This window comes from Engystomops pustulosus, chromosome 3 (genome assembly GCF_040894005.1).
Source record: "Engystomops pustulosus chromosome 3, aEngPut4.maternal, whole genome shotgun sequence".
NCBI classification, from domain to species: domain Eukaryota; kingdom Metazoa; phylum Chordata; class Amphibia; order Anura; family Leptodactylidae; genus Engystomops; species Engystomops pustulosus.
Window position 1 is genome coordinate 19141500 of NC_092413.1, and position 20952 is coordinate 19162451.

The 20952-nt window shown below is 44.6% G+C and overlaps 3 protein-coding genes across 8 annotated transcripts in view; 2 read left to right on the forward strand and 1 right to left on the reverse strand.

Moving 5' to 3' along the window:
• UBR2 (ubiquitin protein ligase E3 component n-recognin 2) overlaps positions 1-11727 on the reverse strand; it is a 49044-nt gene extending 37317 nt beyond the window's left edge. For all 3 annotated transcript variants that reach the window (XM_072140222.1, XM_072140221.1, XM_072140223.1), the window contains exons 1-7: positions 11572-11727; positions 4228-4487; positions 2767-2845; positions 1350-1460; positions 1112-1242; positions 288-426; positions 143-205 (exon numbers count right to left, since the gene is read on the reverse strand). In XM_072140222.1, coding sequence (XP_071996323.1) covers positions 143-205; positions 288-426; positions 1112-1242; positions 1350-1460; positions 2767-2845; positions 4228-4487; positions 11572-11652 — 864 coding nt within the window. In that variant the 5' untranslated portion in view covers positions 11653-11727. The remainder of the gene's footprint in view (positions 1-142; positions 206-287; positions 427-1111; positions 1243-1349; positions 1461-2766; positions 2846-4227; positions 4488-11571) is intronic.
• LOC140121060 (uncharacterized) overlaps positions 1-20952 on the forward strand; it is a 325444-nt gene that overhangs the window by 143701 nt on the left and 160791 nt on the right. The gene's annotated exons all lie outside the window — the stretch shown is intronic.
• The window catches only part of TRERF1 (transcriptional regulating factor 1), a 71390-nt gene continuing 62106 nt past the window's right edge, over positions 11669-20952 (forward strand). The window contains exon 1 of one of the 4 annotated variants that reach the window (XM_072140227.1): positions 11669-11823. The gene's annotated coding sequence lies outside the window, so the exon portion shown is untranslated. Of the gene's footprint in view, positions 11836-19651; positions 19783-20952 lie in introns of those variants that run through there. The other 3 variants (XM_072140226.1, XM_072140224.1, XM_072140225.1) reach the window with 3 other exon arrangements.

Here is a 20952-nt window from a genome sequence, read left to right on the forward strand (position 1 = left end):
TCACAGAACCACAAGCCCGGTTACCAACTCGGCCATTTTGCGCCTTTCTGACATAGCCCATTTTTAACTGGTTACAACCTTCTCGCAAATGCAGAAAATTATTATTCTCCCCAACTTTTTGTTCTTATGATAATCCACTCACCACAATTACAGATTTGGCTTGATCACAGCTTTGGATACTCCCATAGAGCACTGATCGCCTCCCCTAGAGAAAGATATCATTTTATTGACTTTCTGCGGTTACAATACATTAGTGCGATGGGTTTTAGTAAAACCAAAACACTTACGTCCCGATCCACAGTTGTTGCAAAACTTATGGCTTCTTTCTGGCTACAATTCACAGCTTTTTGCAGAGTGTAGATGACCTGCTCATAGGTGTGGACTTCATCATTGAAGAGCATGCAGTAATAATTGTCTTCTTTCTCCCTGCGGCAAAGACAAAACAACGTTTGGTTACCTTTACACACTGCAGAGTGTCGGCTTCTATTGATTTAATCATTTTTTTCTTACTAAAAAGTGCATTTTATAGCCACGGTATAAACAAGTTTTCTTCAAGTCTAAATTTAAAGGAAATCAAAATCCATCATGTTAAACCAGATCCAGGCTGTGACTGTGTTCATTTTCTTATATTATCCTTCCATCTAAAATCAGCTCTAAAAATTATGCTAATGAGCTAGAAGGGCTCTGGGCGGTGTTACCAGAACCCCTTCATGCTCTAACTTCGCAGGCTGTTAACACTGTCTCCCCCTCGCTCTCTCAGCACAGAGGAGCTCTGGTAACATCCCCAGAGCCCTTCTGGCTCATTAGCATAATTGTAAAATCTATCTATTGCCAGGATCAATGAGTAAGTGTCCCTGGTTTCCCATGCTTGATTTTGATGATAGATGACCCTAATGTACCTAATCCCTGCTTGTCCGCATTGCGCTGCCCTCTTTGCCCCACCGATGATGCCGTGATACAGACGCTCATCATAGCTACAGGCAACCACCGATTGTAAAACCAATGGCAGACAACCGTCATTGTACGCTCACTGCACTGTCCAAAATCATGGACCAAAGGTGCAGAGGATGGGACTCCCAGCATCACATATGACTTATATGCAGATACTTACTTATGCTCCAGCCATGGAGGCAGCTCATTTTCTTTTTCCCATGTGAGAATATCCACTGTGTACTGAAACATGATGGCAAATATATTGTATACCCTGGCAATCATATCCTCTGATAAGTTAATAAGTGGATCCTGTTAAATGAGAAATCAAAGAAAACGTGATAAAGCAAACAATATGACCGAAGGAGACATTACATATACAGGACCAAAAGGGATTTATTTATAGGACTGAGCTTTACCTCTGTCTCACTTTCAGATATATTGAGGCCATGTTTCTGGCAGTAGGGCCCTTCTTTCCATGCTTCAGCATCTCCACAGTCGCAGAATCCTCCTCCGCCTGATGTGGTCATCTGCAGCCAAGAAAATATAGCGCACATCAGACAGTTGTACAATTACCCTGTACCGTAACGGGGGCTGTGATCTGACTGCACAATTTGCAGCCAGATCAATGCCCCCATAAAGGTCTATGACACTGGTTCACATGTCCTATATTTTGCCTGTTTTGCGACACGACTGCCTGGCTTTTTATGGAAAGGGGGGAAGTGAGGAGCACTGGAGCCCCTTCTGCACCCGGTCATGTGCATGTAGCCTTAAGCCGTGCAGTCTAGTAACATGCCACCGCTTTATGTGGTCAGTATAACTCTTTACAGGGGTTGTGCCAAGTTTGTATGTTATCCTCTATCCAAAAGATAGGGGATAACCATGTAATCGGTGGGGATCCGACTGCTGGGACTGTTACGCATAACGAGAACGGAAGTCCCATTCTCACCAATTGGTGGAGCGCCAAGTTGAGTCCTGCTGGTCCTTTCAATACTATGGGAGTTTTAGAAGTTACCTAGCACAGTGCTTAGGTACCCATCTCAGAAGGTGAAGGAGAGTGCCAGAAATACCACTGCGCTCAGAGATTTCCAAACACTCCCATTGTGTTGAATGCAGCAGGATGTATGTCCGATATGCTGCTCCATCAATTAACGAGAAAGAAACCCCTCGTTCTAATAATCAGTGGGGGTCCTATCAGTCAGACGCTCACTTATCTGATTGTTATAAGGGATAACATGCAAACCTGGTGCAAAAGGGGTCATTTTTCACTTCTAATTGATGGGCTACCCTGTAGATGATCATGGTACTGAAGATCTATCCTGCTGCACTATAGGATTTACATTACGTTAATAATAGCGATATACTCGTATATACTCGAGTATAAGCCTACCCAAGTATTATTTTAACACAAACACATGGGAAAACCTATCGACTTGAGGGTGAAAAATGCATCGGTCATAGCCTCCCCAGTAAATAGCCTGCCGACCCTGCCCCATAGTATATAGCCAGAATCTGCCCCCCAGTATATAGCCTGCCAGCCCCCTGCCCCAGTATATAGCCAGCAGCGGGGGAAGCCGGAAAGGTGAGTTTTGATATACTTTTTTTTAACTCTAGTATAAGCAGAGTTTGTGTTTTCAGCACATTTTTTTGTGCTGATAAACTAGGCTTACATTCGAGTATATATGGTACATGCAAGAAAGAAGCAGCAGTCAGTGGATGTAGATTGGAGGACCTGTCTGCCTGTCCCTTACTGGCCTGCACCCGCTTTTTTCAATCTACAATTGGGCTGCTGGCTGGCTGGCTGGATGTATGGATAAATGGATGGATAGAACAAACCCTGTATCGGTGCTCCCGGTGAACACTTCCCAGAAAACACTCCATGCACAAGACGCAGGTTGGATCCACTGCACAATCTCTGTTGGGATAAAAAATATAGAGAGACAAGCAGTGAACATAATTCTGTAACATTAATATAATAAATAGGAAAACTACACATGTAACCTGCATTTCTCAACTTTGACACCTGCGATGTATCCACAGGACATACCATGAATATCTGATAGATGCAGGCTGCCTCATTGTTAGAGTTGGTATATTCAGTGAAAAGTCCTTTCTAAGGACCCCACAGTATTTCTATAGCGCCATCATATTCTGCAGCGCTGTACAGATCATATACAAACAATCTAAGAAATTACAGAGCAATATAAAGTTCATATGAAACAATAGAAGTGAGGGTCCTGCTCGCTGGAGCTTACAATCTATGAAGGTAGACAGCCATTTCTCGATGTACTACACAGAAGTGAAGTGGCACAGGGCAGGATCGTATACCGCAACAATTTAGTTGTCAAGTGTCAGTGGGTTAGAGGACGATTTGGCAGAACTTAACACCAGATGTCAATAGAAGTTATTTTTGGAGGCTGTTACTTTCTCAAGCTGATCAGGGCTAGATGAGGCGAGACTCAAATGAATATAGATGACGGGAAGCTCCGCTCTCTTCACACCAGACTGTAAATTAGGTCATAGTTAGGGCCGCTCTGAGTCAATATCCTGTTTGCCAGCAATCACCCTGTTTATCTAAACATTTACTATCAAGACAACCCAGAACAAATAACCAGAAAATAGATGGGGGGGGGGGGGAGATCGGTAACCCGGGACAATCGCCCTTCACTCTATTACTAGAACCACACATTGATCATTGCACATCATAAACATGAAAGAAACATAGTTGAATGTGATATAGATCCGGATAGATGTTAGATAAATAGGAGATGACATGAAGTAGGTGATAGATAGAAGACACAAGATAGACAGAAGATATGGGATAGATAGATAGATAGATAGATAGATAGATAGATAGATAGATAGATAGGAGACACAAGAAGAAACATTGCAGGAGGTGAAATTAAAGTTCACTTTTTTTTTACGATAATTATTGGAAATTAGATAAATAGATAGATAGATAGATATGAGATAGATAGATATGAGATAGATAGATAGATACATAGATATGAGATAGATAGAAACCCATTATAGTCAGTGGGGACAGTTGGATACCATTGTATCAGTTATAAAGGGGATTCCAAAATTATCAATGTACTTACCTGGAGGCAGAACAATAAAACACTAGGGTTTATGTGAGCACAACCGGTTTTAATGAACAGAATATAACGATACAAACTCTCTCTGCCCAAATCCATATTTACCCTTTGACAACATAATTTTCCATTGAACAAAGCAATTTTGGACAGTCCCTGGATAAAGGCATGGAATCCGGTCACACTAGTACCATAAACCCACCTGCAGGAATACGTCGGTTCCCCCACTTTAAACACTCGGCCGCAGAGCTGCGATGGTTTGTTCGCTTGTTCTAACTTCGGAAAGCCAATGGCAGGATCCTCCCCGCATAGATACCACTCTAGTGCCCCCAGGAGGGTGTGCTGAGCCAGCATCTCTTCATGATCCGTCACTGGATCAGCCTGTCTGCAGTAGATTTTGGGGACATAGTAAGCCAGGTGCTGGTAGACTTCTTTGGGAAGATCGGTTGCTTGGAGCCATTTCTATTTAAAGACAAAAAAACCAAAATTACCATTACAGGAAATAAATATCACCATTAATTGTTGATGTACATAAACAATTGTTTACAAGGTGGGGTGCTGTCTGGCATGTTCATGTATAGGTTAAAGTTATACAGTCACCTAGATGGTCCCCATATAGTATTATATACCATGGACTAATTGACTGGTGGCAGTGACGACACTAGACCGAGGACTGACTGGTGGCAGTGACGACACTAGACCGAGGACTGACTGGTGGCAGTGACGACACTAGACCGAGGACTGACTGGTGGCAGTGACGACACTAGACCGAGGACTGACTGGTGGCAGTGACGACACTAGACCGAGGACTGACTGGTGGCAGTGACGACACTAGACCGAGGACTGACTGGTGGCAGTGACGACACTAGACCCAGGACTGACTGGTGGCAGTGACGACACTAGACCCAGGACTGACTGGTGGCAGTGACTACACTAGACCGAGGACTGACTGGTGGCAGTGACTACACAAGACCGAGGACTGACTGGTGGCAGTGACGACACTAGACCGAGGACTGACTGGTGGCAGTGACGACACTAGACCGAGGACTGACTGGTGGCAGTGACGACACTAGACCGAGGACTGACTGGTGGCAGTGACGACACTAGACCGAGGACTGACTGGTGGCAGTGACGACACTAGACCGAGGACTGACTGGTGGCAGTGACGACACTAGACCGAGGACTGACTGGTGGCAGTGACGACACTAGACCGAGGACTGACTGGTGGCAGTGACGACACTAGACCGAGGACTGACTGGTGGCAGTGACGACACTAGACCAAGGACTGACAGGTGGCAGTGACGACACTAGACCGAGGACTGACAGGTGGCAGTGACGACACTAGACCGAGGACTGACAGGTGGCAGTGACGACACTAGACCGAGGACTGACAGGTGGCAGTGACGACACTAGACCGAGGACTGACTGGTGGCAGTGACGACACTAGACCAAGGACTGACAGGTGGCAGTGACGACACTAGACCGAGGACTGACAGGTGGCAGTGACGACACTAGACTGAGGACTGACTGATAGCAGTGACTACACTAGACCGAGGACTGACAGGTGGCAGTGACGACACAAGACCGAGGACTGACAGGTGGCAGTGACGACACTAGACTGAGGACTGACTGATAGCAGTGACTACACTAGACTGAGGACTGACTGATGGCAGTGACTACACTAGACCGAGGACGGACTTGTGGTAGGGATTACACTAGATTAAGATTAAGTTACTTGTAATCCAAGGTTCCACTATATGTAAATCCACACAACCTATAGTAACCTATAGATGAGGAGAAAAGAGTGAGGCAATCTGACAACATCAAAAGTAAGTATAGAAAATTAACAATCCTTATTTAAGCAGACATATATACACATAAACACAATTAAAAGTTGTTGAGAAGTACATGACAGGGTTGTGGGGTAAATATACAGCAGAGACAAAGACAGTCATACCCGGACATATGTAGGTTGTATAGAGGTGTATAAAATATTTGGAAGGGCTGGTATATATAGGGTAAACACCTAGGAGTAGTAAGGGGGTGACGAAGGGTCAATACGAGCCGAAACGCGCGTCGGGGGGCGGCAGTCATCCCCGGACATTGGGTACAATTACCCTTAATACTGGTAAGGACTGGTTTTAAGACTCCAAATCTGGTTGTTTGCTTTACTATATTGGCACGAACATTAGCTGTGCCATTATCATTGCATGTAATTATACTACTCCTAGGTGTTTACCCTATACAGGCGGTCCCCTACTTAAGGACACCCGACTTACAGACAACCCATAGTTACAGACGGACCCCTCTGCCCACTGTGACCTCTGGTGAAGCTCTCTGGATGCTTTACTATAGTCCCAGACTGCAATGATCAGCTGTAAGGTGTCTGTAATGAAGCTTTATTGATAATTATTGGTCCAATTACACCAAAAATTTTGAAACTCCAATTGTCACTGGGGCAAAAGAAAAAAAATTGTCTAGAACTTCCATTATAAAATATACAGTTTCGACTTACATACAAATTCAACTTAAGAACAAACCTCCAGACCCTATCTTGTATGTAACCCGGGGACTGCCTGTATATACCAGCCCTTCCAAATATTTTATACACCTCTATACAACCTACATATGTCCGGGTATGAATGTCCCTGTCATGTACTTCTCAACAACTTTTAATTGTGTTTATGTGTATATATGTCTGCATAAATAAAGATTGCTAATTTTCTATACTTACTTTTGATGAGGGGTACTATAGGTTGTGTATATTCTAGAAGGGGCACCTTTTTGGTGTAATAACCTGTACAGGACCTACAACCAATTACATAGTTATCCCTGTACATCTCCTAATTTCAATTTCTGTCTCTTATATGTAAATCCAACAAACTAAACTGTAGCTCCGTAGTTCCAACTGAAATAAACACGCACACTCGGCTGGTCACCAAGAGTCAGAGCAAGTTCATATCAACATGGTTTAGAAGTCTGTGTTCATACATGCAATCTTTTGTGACGGACAGAAATTGATTAAAAATACATTGGAAACGTAAAAATGAGAACTTCTCCATCAAACTGGATTCACCTCTGGCTTTGGGAGCTAAGAAATAAAAGCAACAGAAACTGCATGTGTGGATTCAGTCTTAGAATCACACAAGAAAGAAGTGAAATTGTAGCGGCCAGAAGCCGGAGTATATAATAATATCTGGTGCGTTGTCCTCAAGGCTCGCATGCGACGCTTTTCTTTTAGAATTTTTGGAATGAATACATGATCCAGCCCATATAAGGAAAGAGTAATTGTTGTTGATGCGTTTCGTTAAGCATCGACCCTTAGTAAGTTGTGGACTATGAGAATTTGCTCTCCATGTATTCATACTGGTCTATATGAAAGGATAATTCAGGAAAGAGCTGTGTATGGTGGGAGAGGGGGGTTATGTTACATGTCTCTGCTCTCAGCTGGATACCGCGTCACATGCCAGGGCTATAATAACTTATATGCAGTCCAAGGGTTCGTGTACCAAGTGTGGGGACACCTCTGGCCAATCACAGCCATCACTAGTTGCTAGGGATTAGCTGTTCGGCAGTCAATCCGGCAATATCATTGGGTCAGGCAGCCGAACCTGAACGTCGGGTTCATTCCTCTCTACTCATGATCTGACAGGCTGCATGAGGACTGTTCATGCAGGTTGTGAACCCCTCTCCCAGACTTTTAGATGAGATGAATGACTGCATATTATGTACATGCTCAGTAGTGAAGCTCCTCCAATACAGATCAGAGCATTAAGGCACTAGGAAGGAATCCCCACAATTACCTTAGCACCGCTAGAGAGACCATGAAGCCAGGACTGTGGAGTTGGAAGTTGGGTTTACAGGCTCCGCAGCCCTGTATGCATGCATTTACACATTGGATAAATGTATATATAGTGTGTTCAAGCCAAGGATGCATGTAAATAATCTGAGGGTACACTTTATAGTTTGCATAGTTGGAGAATGCATTTTTATACACTGAAGATGCGTGTATATAGCGGGTACAGTCTGAGGATGCGTGTATATAGCGGGTACAGTCTGAGGATGCGTGTATATAGCGGGTACAGTCTGAGGATGCGTGTATATAGCGGGTACAGTCTGAGGATGCGTGTATATAGCGGGTACAGTCTGAGGATGCGTGTATATACACTGGGGATGCATGTATACAGTGTGTACAGTCTGGGGATGCATGTAAATACACTGAGGATGCATGTATATAGGGTGTACAGTCTGAGGATGCATGTATATAGGGTGTACAGTCTGAGGATGCATGTGTATACACTGAGGGTGCGTGTGTATACACTGAGGTTGCATGTATTCCGTGTGTACAGTCTAAGGCTGCATTCACACTACAGTATGGGGGACGTATATACAGCCGATATACGTCCCCCATACACTTCTATGGGCTCGCGGCGCCCTACAGGAGTGGTACGCGCTCTGTAGCCCAGGAAAAGATAGGACATGTCCTATCTTTTCCCGTATTACGGCGCCGCGGCCATACATCGCTATGGAGAGGGGCGGGGGTGAGCTGCGCTCACCTCCTCCTCCTCTCCCCGCGCTGCCATGTGCCCGCCGTGCTACGGTGCGGCGGGCACACGGCAGTGTGCATGTAGCCTAAGGCTACATTCACACGGAAGTATGATTTCTCCAGTCCCGTATTTACGGGCCGTATGTACGTGACGTTTTTCATCCGTATGCAGCACGTATGTAACACGTATATTATACGTGCACATAGACTTCTAGGGCATACAGAACTGAAATACAGGAGAAAATAGGACATGTTCAAATTTTTTTTATACGGCCAGTATACGGTACGGAACGGAGTTAACTACGGCAATATAAATGGTCAGACGTATTGTCCACTGAATTGAATGCGGCCGAATGTAATCCGTAAAAAAAACGTTACGGTGCGGTACGGATACGGACGTTTTCATACGTGTGAATGTAGGATGCATGTATACACACCCAGGATGCATGTATACACACCCAGGATGCATGTATACACACCCAGGATGCATGTATACACACCCAGGATGCATGTATACACACCCAGGATGCATGTATACACACCCAGGATGCATGTATACACACCCAGGATGCATGTATACACACCCAGGATGCATGTATACACACCCAGGATGCATGTATACAGTGTGTACAGTCTGAGGATGCATGTATATACACTGAAAATACATGTATATACACTGAGGATGCATGTATACAGTGTGTACAGTCTGAGGATGCGTGTATATACACTAAGGATACATGTATATACACTGAGGATGCATGTATACAGTGTGTACAGTCTGAGGATGCATGTATATACACCGAGGATTCATGTATACAGTGTTTACAGTCTGAGGATGCGTGTATATACACTGAGGATGCGTGTATATACACTGAGGATGCGTGTATATACACTGAGAATGCGTGTATATACACTGAGAATGCGTGTATATACACTGAGAATGCGTGTATATACACTGAGAATGCGTGTATATACACTGAGAATGCGTGTATATACACTGAGAATGCGTGTATATACACTGAGAATGCGTGTATATACACTGAGGATGCATGTATATACACTGAGGATGCATGTATATACACTGAGGATGCATGTATACAGTGTGTACAGTTTGAGGATGCATATATATATACACTGAGGATGCATGTATATACACCAAGGATTCATGTGTACAGTGTGTACAGTCTGAGGATGCGTGTATATACACTGAGGATACATGTATATAGTGTGTACAGTCTGAGGATGCATGTATATTCACTGAGGATACATGTATACAGTCTGAGGATGCATGTATACAGTCTGAGGATGCATGTGTACAGTGTGTACAGTCTGAGGATGCGTGTATATACAGAGGATACATGTATATACACTGAGAATGCATGTATATAGTGTGTACAGTCTGAGGATGCGTGTATATACACTGAGGATTCATGTATATAGCGTGTACAGTCTGAGGATGCGTGCATATACACTGAGGATTCATGTATATAGCGTGTACAGTCTGAGGATGCGTGCATATACACTGAGGATTCATGTATATAGCGTGTACAGTCTGAGGATGCGTGCATATACACTGAGGATTCATGTATATAGCGTGTACAGTCTGAGGATGCGTGCATACACACTGAGGATGCGTGCATACACACTGAGGATGCGTGCATACACACTGAGGATGCGTGCATACACACTGAGGATGCGTGCATACACACTGAGGATGCGTGCATACACACTGAGGATGCGTGCATACACACTGAGGATGCGTGCATACACACTGAGGATGCGTGCATACACACTGAGGATGCGTGCATACACACTGAGGATGCGTGCATACACACTGAGGATGCGTGCATACACACTGAGGATGCGTGCATACACACTGAGGATGCGTGCATACACACTGAGGATGCGTGCATACACACTGAGGATGCGTGCATACACACTGAGGATGCGTGCATACACACTGAGGATGCGTGCATACACACTGAGGATGCGTGCATACACACTGAGGATGCGTGCATACACACTGAGGATGCGTGCATACACACTGAGGATGCGTGCATACACACTGAGGATGCGTGCATACACACTGAGGATGCGTGCATACACACTGAGGATGCGTGCATACACACTGAGGATGCGTGCATACACACTGAGGATGCGTGCATACACACTGAGGATGCGTGCATACACACTGAGGATGCGTGCATACACACTGAGGATGCGTGCATACACACTGAGGATGCGTGCATACACACTGAGGATGCGTGCATACACACTGAGGATGCGTGCATACACACTGAGGATGCGTGCATACACACTGAGGATGCGTGCATACACACTGAGGATGCGTGCATACACACTGAGGATGCGTGCATACACACTGAGGATGCGTGCATACACACTGAGGATGCGTGCATACACACTGAGGATGCGTGCATACACACTGAGGATGCGTGCATACACACTGAGGATGCGTGCATACACACTGAGGATGCGTGCATACACACTGAGGATGCGTGCATACACACTGAGGATGCGTGCATACACACTGAGGATGCATGTATATACACTGAGGATTCATGTATACAGTGTGTACAGTCTGAGGATGCGTGTATATACACTGAGGATACATGTATACACACTGAGGATTCATGTATACAGTCTGAGGATGCGTGTATATACACTGAGGATGCATGTATACAGTCTGAGGATGCGTGTATATACACTGAGGATGCATGTATACAGAGGTAGGAGGCCTGTATACAATATGCTGGGCACTGGTTACATAACACCACAGTGCTCAGTCACCTCTGACACTCCAGCAACTATGAAAACTACAACTCCCATCATCCCCTGCCAGTCTCTGCCTGTGCGGGCATGCTGGGAATTGTAGTTTTGCAGCAGCTGGCTGCCCCGCTGTCACTTGGCACGTCCGGGGCCGCACACCAGGGGCCCCCCGTGACAGAGGAGACGCTCGGCGCCCTCCCCCCGGGCACATACCAGGGCAACGTCCCGGGCCGAGCAGCCCAGCAGCTCGCTGTCTGTGCCCAGCTCCTCGGGCTCCTGCATCGGAGACGCCATCTTCGCTGAGCTGTGGAAACTGCACCGGAAGCGGAAACACGTCACTAGGAGGCGGGGTTACTGCGAGGAAAGCGGTGACTGTGTCGGAGCCGTTGGGCGGACTACAAGTCTCAGCAGATCCGCGTGAGGGGAGGCTGGGAGTGATAGTGCAGCGTAGTCCTGTCACACCAGGTCTAGTAGTCTGTCAGTTATAGCTTTATCATCGTGTAATACGGTACAACACACCACACACCCGCTAATCCGGCATCTGCTGTGTACGTGCATGTTCACACAGGAAAGGAATACCTGACATCGCCATGTGCTGCGGCTGCTGGGCACTAAAAATGCTGTTTTGGGATCATTTTGAAGTTTTTTTTTCCAGATTCCCCCCCCCCCACTTTTCCTTAGATTGCCTCTCAAAACGCAACGTGTGAATGCGGCCATGAGGCAGAGCAGGGGCTGGAAAGTTATGGTAATGGGGGGCATATATTATAGGGGTTCATTGCGGGTCCAACCTCTGGGATGCTCAGAATACGGGGTCCAGTTCCTTCATATAGGATAAATACGTAGTAACCTGACACGTTGCGAATCGTTATGCTAAATATGGGAGTTTTTTGTGTTACGTGTTGTGTTTTAGATGCAGATTTTCAACCACTTTTCTTCCGCCTCTGGCTTTATGTAAAGGAGGAAAGAGGGGGGAAAAAACACCAAAAATGGGCAAAGCTGCAGCAGTGATGCGATCAAGGATTTATCCTCCTGCTAAAAAAAAAAAAAAAACCAATGCATCATCTATGTTAGGCTACATTCACACGATGTATGCCCACCGTACCGTAGTACGGCGGCCATACATCGGCACAGAGGTCACCCCCGCCCCTCTCCATAGAGTAACATAGGGCCCGGCGCCGTATTCCATCAAAAGATAGGATGTGTGCTGCATCATACCGCCTCGTACGGTGCAGGGAGGCCATTGCGGTGTATGGGGGACATACATACGTCCCCCATACGTTCGTGTGAATGTAGCCTTAGGCTCAGTTCACATTCCTTTATATCTGGAAAGATGACGTATAGCGTTACGGAGCGGAAAGTCCAAGAAATCCTTCACATTCGCCCTCTGTTTTTAGGGTCTGTAACGGTCTAATTAAACTGAGTGTGTAAGCGTGCGTTCACACCTGGCGTTAACATGTGTGTTTTCAAATGTATCACAGCAGCTGAGAAGAGGAGATTTCTCTAATTACATTGCTGTCAACATGGCGTTTACATCGTGTTAACAAATGCATGCATTAACATTGCCCTAACACCCTGGGATTAGGGGCGGTAACTGCCGCATGGCGCTCAGCAGTCACCGCCGGCCTATGGAGTGGGAGGGGCAGTCTGAGGAAGAGGCAGCGCTTCGGACCGCCTCCTCATGTATACGCTGGACAGCTTAGAGAACGGTCCAGCGTTTCTATTTTACAGCGCAGCGGTGTTAGCGTTATCGGAGATTTCGGATAACGCTATAATTGTAACACTGCTGCGTCTGTTTTAGCACTAGGAGCTGCTTACTTTAGTAACATCTCTTAGTACTGTTTTTGAGGGAGACGGGTCCTCTTTAATCATTGCAATGTATCTGCAAGGAATCCACTTTGCAATCATGCAATGCCGTGCACCAGCTCAGGGTGCGCTGGTGCCGGCGCTCATCTTCGTTATGTCCTTAAACAGTTTTAAAGCATTTAAACGCTTTAGTGATCTTTATATATATAAGTAGATGCACCGCACCGTGGTACGCACTCGGCACACCGCGCGCGACCACTTCCTATTCAGGCACACACGCGGTCGCGCACATGGTGCGCCAAGTGCGGACCACGGTGCCGGGAAGTTACTTCTGATATAAAGATTAATAAAGCGTTTAAACGCTTAAAAACTGTTTAAGAACATAACGAAGATGAGCGCCGGTACCAGCTCACCCTGTGCTGGTGCACGCCATTTGCTGCTTAGAAGCTCTATTGGAAGTGGTAGGTTTTCTTTAAAGAAAACCTACCACCACGAAGCTACCTATAAAGGTAGATCGGGTGGTAGGTGGATGTAAGGGACGTGAGGATAGCTCTTTGACCTAATATGTAAATTTCGTTATGCGGCTACTGGGGCGTGGAGTAGCCGGCACGAGGCTACACGGCGCGGCTACTCCACACCCCAGTAGCCACATTACTCCTCCTACCCTGTTGTGTGCGGCGCGCAGCTACGAGGAGCTCCGGCCTCGGAGCTGGGACTGCTCAGTCGGCGTTCTGCGCATGCGCACAACGCCATTATGACGGACGAGGGCGCGCAGCTACGAGGAGCTGCGCACCGCACACAACAGGGTAGGAGGAGTAATGTGGCTACTGGGGCGTGGAGTAGCCGCGCTGTGTAGCCTCGTGCCGGCTACTCTACGCCCCAGTAGCCGCATAACGAAATTTACATATTAGGTCAATAAAGTTTCTTAAAAGTTAGCGGGAACGTGAGGATTAGCTCTAAAAAGAGCTATCCTCACGTCCCTTACATCCACCTACCACCCGATCTACCTTTATAGGTAGATTCGTGGTGGTAGGTTCCCTTTAAGTTTTTCCCCTCTGTGATACATCTGATGAGTTGGCTGCATAGTCACAATTTTGGGACTTTTTGTGGTGAACGATTTTTTAGTTGCAAATATTAGTTTACCAAAAGTAAGTCTGGGTGTAGCACGCTCTGTTTTGCGACTTATTAGGGGCAAGAATGGGGCAATTCCAAGCCCTTGTTCAGTGTATTACTAGTGTATCATCTGATCGCTCGTTCAAGTCCCAGAGAGGGACAGTAAAAAAAAAAGTGTAAAAAATAAAGTGAAAAAAAATAAAACAACAAGTACTAAGTACCCTAAATGCCCCATAAATGGTCAAACCCTAACATATAAAAAAAAAGGGAAAAATCACCACACAAACAGTACATATAATATACTGCCACGTCCATAACAACGCATATGATAACATAACATTATTACTAAACCCGTACCGTGAACACTGTAAAAAAAAAAGCACGCCGAAAAGTGGGATTTTTGAGCATCCAAGCAAACAAAAACAGCAATATAAAGTGATCAAAAAGTCCCATTTACTCCACAATCATTCCAATAAAAAGCACAAGTCATCACACCAAAAATAAGCCCTAATACGTAAAACTATGGACAAAAATGCATGTCCGAGTCAATGGGCAGTTTGCGCATCTGGAAGTGCATTTTTGCCCTGCAGGAAACTGTAACAGTGACAACTCTAAACGGTGACTGTGTGCAGGAGCCTGGCTGTGTGCGTCAGTCAGGATCGCGATAGTCACGATCCCTGCTGCAGGCGACGCAGTCAAATATGACCTCAGCGTCTACAGGGCTTCCTCACCTGCCACCACCACGATCGCCAACTCCTGCACGCCAGGTTCAGGGGTGGATATAGTCTCAATGGCAGCCCCAGGGTCCGATGAAGGACCCCTGGACCGTCTTCAGCTGCTGAGTGAATGATCTGGTTTCCAACAGGACCTGTGACCGTGCGTGTCAGCCTATGCATCTGCTGGGCTGACTACGGTAATACAGCGCCATACATCTGTATTGCAGTGTTTTAGTTTAGCAGCGATCAGATGATCCCTTTATTTAAGTGAGAGAGTAAAAAAATGTATAAAAGGTAATAACATTTTTTACATATAAAAGAATGAAATAAAAAAATTATATAAGTTCCCATATATTATAAAACGTCCACATACAATAAAAAAAGTAAAAATCGATAAACAATCCCTATATATGTGGTATCACCGCGTCCGTAACAACCCGTACGATAAAATGAAATCATTACTGAACCTGTACGGTGAATACAGTAACAAAGATAATAAAAAAACATGACGAAAATTTTGATTTTTGTGCATCCAATCAATAAAAAAAAAGCAATAAAAAGTGATAAAAATTACGCATTTCCACCACAATGATTCCAATAAATAGTACAAATCATTCCGCAAAAAAAAAAAAGTCCTAATACAGTTCAATCAACAACAAAAAAAGTACCGTATTTTTTGCCCTATAGGGCGCACCGGACTATAAGGCGCATTAGTCCGATGCGCCTTATATATGTAATAATTCCATATATAAGGCGCATCGGACTATAAGGCGCGGGGGGCGGAGCGGGGACGCGGCGACGGGACGCGACGCCGAGACGCGACGGGGAACGCGGGGAAGGTGAGGGGGAGGTGGAGGAGGGCAGCGGACCATACTTACATAGGTCCCCGCTACCGGAGACAGCAGATCTCCAGCGGGAACTGCAGACCACGCGGCAGAAGTTGTTCGTGCCGTGTGGTCTGCAGTTCCCGCTGGAGATCTGCTGTCTCCGGTAGCGGGGACCTATGTAAGTATGGTCCGCTGCCCAGCGCCATACATAGGGCGCACCGGACTATAAGGCGCACTTTGGATTTCCACGGAAATCCAAGGCTTTTAAGTGCGCCTTATAGGTGGCGTAAAATACGGTAAGTAAATAAATAAGTGGCTTTTGGTTGAAGTTTGGGCACTACGGCTCTAAAAGGCCATCACTGGCCTAGGGTCTTCGGAAGATGACGTCATGGGGAGCGACGATCTGCGGCAAGATGACGCTGTAATTATTGTATTGTCCCTGACAGGCAGAAGTAATCAGTCACTGCACCATCCCCCAGCTGCTGTGTATAAGTCCTCCAGCTCAGGTAGATTAGACAGTTGAGGAAGCTCTGTGTGTAATGTGTTTATGTGGACACCCAGCTTTCCCAAAGTCCTGAATTTTATAATTATTTTTGGAGCAGAACCACTCAGGCCAGGGATTAAACAAGATATGTTTCTGCATCAGTGTAGCTACAGAATTCTCAAGTTATGTTTGGTTCACAATGAATAAAAACAAACGGTAGATTTTCTTTAACTCAATCTGGGGGATTTGCTCAGCATAGCCCTTCCCCTGTGCTATGAGTCTCACCAGTGACTGATAGCAGAGGGGAGGACTGCTACACACTAGTGCACCAGACTTCTCCAAATGCAGCTACAATCCAGAAATATAATCCAGTATTTCACAGTCCTGCTGCTCCTATAGACTGCAGCCAGTGTTTTCCAATTTCTCTTGTTTATCGCAACAGCCCCCGTCCCCAATAATCGCTATAAACTCAGTAGTCACAGAATCCCCCTCTTTGTATAAGGTCACAACTTTACCTCTGGATGTAGTACCTGTAGTATCCTGTTGGTGGTGCTGGTGTTCCTGTAGAGTATTATCATTGCCTGCATTACATCTGATACCTTTTATACCTCACCTTTCTGCAGCGGGATGTCACTCGCAGTTATCAGCCACTGCTTCTTGTTAGGGGCACAGTCTACTATGGGACGCACAGACCCCGAGATCCATGTAATAGAAAACGTGATGCATTTTACTAGAAGGGAGTAATGTTTTTAGATCATTGAGGATCAGTCCCAAGGCTGATCCAGTGACGGCGTCAGGTTCAAGTGATTGAGATTGTCCTCCAATACCAGACACAGCCACTATATGGTGTATGGCGCTGTGCTTAGAGAGGAATAAATGATTGAGTTTCCCAGTTGGTCAGTACTCTTATACTAGACACTGACAGCTCTAAATAACTGGTGCGAGAAGCCGAGGCTTATAAACCCCCCACCCGTCGTGTCTCCAGAACCTCTGCCCTGTATTTCACTCATTTGGTCCGGGCCTTCTCCTTGTTCAGGACCTTCTCCCATGACTGTAGTTCCTCTAAGGAGGTCGGGGACTTTCTAACAGGTGTCATAATGATACACAGACAAAGCAAAACCGAAAAACCTCAACTTATATGTTCAGTCACGTACTGCGGATAAGAGATGTATAATCTATCATATCTATCAATACCTGTATATCTAGTGTGTATCATCCATCTATCTATATCATATCTATCTATCTCATATCTATCTATCTCATATCTATCTATCTATCTCCTATCTATCTATCTATCTCATATCTATCTATCTATTTATCTATCTATCATCTATCTATCTCTCTTATATCTATCTCCTACCTACCTACTCTATCTATCATCTATCTCATATCTATCTATCTCCTATCTATCTATCTATCTATCTCATATCTAGCTATCATCTATCTCATATCTATCTATATCTCATATCTATCTATCTCCTATCTATCTATCTATCTATCTATCTATTATCTAGCTATCTATCTATCTATCTATCTATCTCATATCTATCTATCTATCTATCTATCTATCTATCTATCTCTCTCTCATATCTATCTATCTCATATCTATCTATCTCCCTCATATCTATCTCTCTCATATCTATCTATCTCCCTCATATCTATCTCTCTCATATCTATCTATCTCTCTCATATCTATCTATCTCCCTCATATCTATCTCTCTCTCTCATATCTATCTATCTCATATCTATCTATCTATCCCATATCTATCTCTCTCATATCTATCTATCTATCTATCTATCTATCTATCTCTCTTATATCTATCTCCTATCTATCTCTCTCATATCTATCTATCTCCCTCATATCTAGCTCTCTCTCATATCTATCTATCTATCTATCTATCATCTATCTCTCTCATATCTATCTATCTATTTATCTGTCTGTCTTTCTGTCTATCTACCTACCTCATATCTATATCATATTTATCCATTTTCTATCTATCATTTATCCATCTATCTAACTATCCAGCTATTATCTATCACTACTTATTTATCGACTGTTTATCTATCTATATCATATCTATCTATATCTATCAATCTCATATGTCTATATTTACCTTATCTATCTTATAAGTAAAAGTAAAACCAAAAAACTCAACTTATATTTGCTGTGACTTAATGCAGACGAGAGAGAGATCCTTCCTCTCTGTCTGTCTGCCTAATATCTATGTCATGTTTATCAATCTTCTATCATCTATCCATCTATCTAACTATCCAGCTATTATCTATCAGTCTGTCTTCCTATATGTCTATCTACCTAATATCTATTTATCAGTTATCCATCCTACATCCTGGAGGCGCCTGTATGAGGGGCAGAAGTGTTTGGAGGATTATGGCCAGGGAGGTATCGGGAGATTATTGACGGGATAAGATGATGGACAACCCTGTGTGTCTTGATACCCCAGTTATGGGACTGGAGGCAGAAGGGTATTGAGGGGAGAGGTGAAGGAGGTAGCGTGTTCTTAACTAGGTTCATATATTTTCTCCAAAAATGAATGACTTGGCCTTTTTTTTTGGACGACTGTTTTTACTCCATGTAATACAGACATGGCCCACATCAAAACTAGTGCAGTTTGCCTGTGTAGCGTGCAGGGGGCGCCAGATTCAGGATTTTTGGTGCACGTTCTTCATGAATCTGGCACCCCCTGCACTGCTCGAACAGAGTGCACCAACTTTTTTTCTGGGGACATTTAACATGGGGGGCGCAGCAAACTTCTGTCGAGCTGTTTGCACTGAAAAGAATGGGCAAAGTCCGACAAAAAAAAAATGGCGCACACACACTGGGGGCTGATTTATCAAGCTGTCTAAAAGTCAGCTTGAGACAGAGGTATAGTCAGCGCCGGGCCAGGCTCCATAGGCTTCTGTAGGGACCGAAATCCGGACGCAAATTGTGTGTCAGCCCCCCCCACGTGTGTGAAAGGGATCTAAGTCTGCAGGATACGACTGTAATATGAGTATTAAAAAAGATATAAAAGATGAGTTAAATAACCCATTAAAAAGTTTCTCTGAAACTTGTGCTTCCTGATGGGGCGGACGCCCCCCCCCCTCCTCGTACTGTGACTGCAAGTAGAAGAAAAGTGACAGAGAAGGAGATAGCGGTGACAGCCAATGGTCTATGACATAGTGACAGCAGCCTGCAGAGAGACAGAGAGAGAGTGATAGCCTGCGAGTCACACCAGGCCAATCCCAGGGCCGGGTACAGTAACCAATGACGTGCAGGCCCCGCACACACCAATTACCTCCCGCCTTACATACAACTTCAGGAACTGGCTTTGCTTTCGAGATTGCTGTGCCAGAAAGGGAGTAGAGTGCATGGCCAGGAGTGCCAGTCCCCTGCACACCCTGTGGAGTACCCCGCAGCGCCCCGTGCCATGCACACAGCTCCGGCACAAGGGGCACTTATAAAAGCAGAAGGGAAAGAAAGGTAGATCCTGCATTTAAAAAAAAAAAAAATTAACATACATATATATATATATTTTTAATTGTAGTAGTTTGGTGCCTATGCCTTAACATTTGAATCTGCATGACGTAACCCCGCGGTGCAGGGGACTGTGCTTAACCCTTGCAGTGCACCGAATTGGACACGTCCTGCAGGTTGCACGAGCCTTGACCCGAGGACATTGGAGAGTCACAGGTGTCACGTTACAGCTGTGGGGGTCTAGGTTGGGGGGGGGGGTTATGAAGCGTTGGCGCTTGTCCAGGGGGCTAGCACTCTATTTGTAGTGGGCTGTGTCCCGCAGGTTGGGTCGCTGTCAAAAGTGACATATGGAAATTGGAGGAGGGGGGAGAGGCTCCTGGCTCAATCTGTTTGGTTCATAGGGAGCTTTTTTTTTTACATGGTGGGAGGTGGGGAAACTTTTACTGGGATGTGGTGTAGGGGGATTTCACGCTATAGGTAGAGCTGTGTATACCATGTCCTGGTCAGGTGCTGCAAGATTTTATATATACTGATATCTATACACTGCTAAAGCTTGTGTGTGTGTGCGCTATAGAGCAGTTAATAAAATATGTATAGACATTTATGCATCTATATGTTTTATGGAATATATATCTATATATACATAGTGTGTGTATTTATATTTATATATATATATTTAATGTCTTTTTAGGTATTTTATTATATATGTAGTCAATGTAATTTATGTACGGTTTATCGGTTTATATTATAAACATTTTTATATTTATATTTTATGTATTTTTTAATATATTTAACATATGATATACGGTAATTTATGTATATATTTAAAATGTTAAAAATATATATAAATTACACATATTCTGTAATTATATTAATTTATGCAGAATTAAATCCATATTAATGTATACAGCGAAATCTCTCTAGAAGACCACCGTTTTGAGAAGACCCTCACCTTAAAAGACTAATTTTTTTTCCATTGTATTCTATGAAAGCTGTACCCCCCCCCATCCCCATGGGCAGACCACCCAACTTGAAGTCCACTTATCTGTGCAAAATTGGGTGGTCTGCTCCAAGAGGCTTCACTGTGTGTGTATATATATATATATATATACAGGCAGTCCCCGGGTTACATACAAGATAGGGTCTGGAGGTTTGTTCTTAAGTTGAATTTGTATG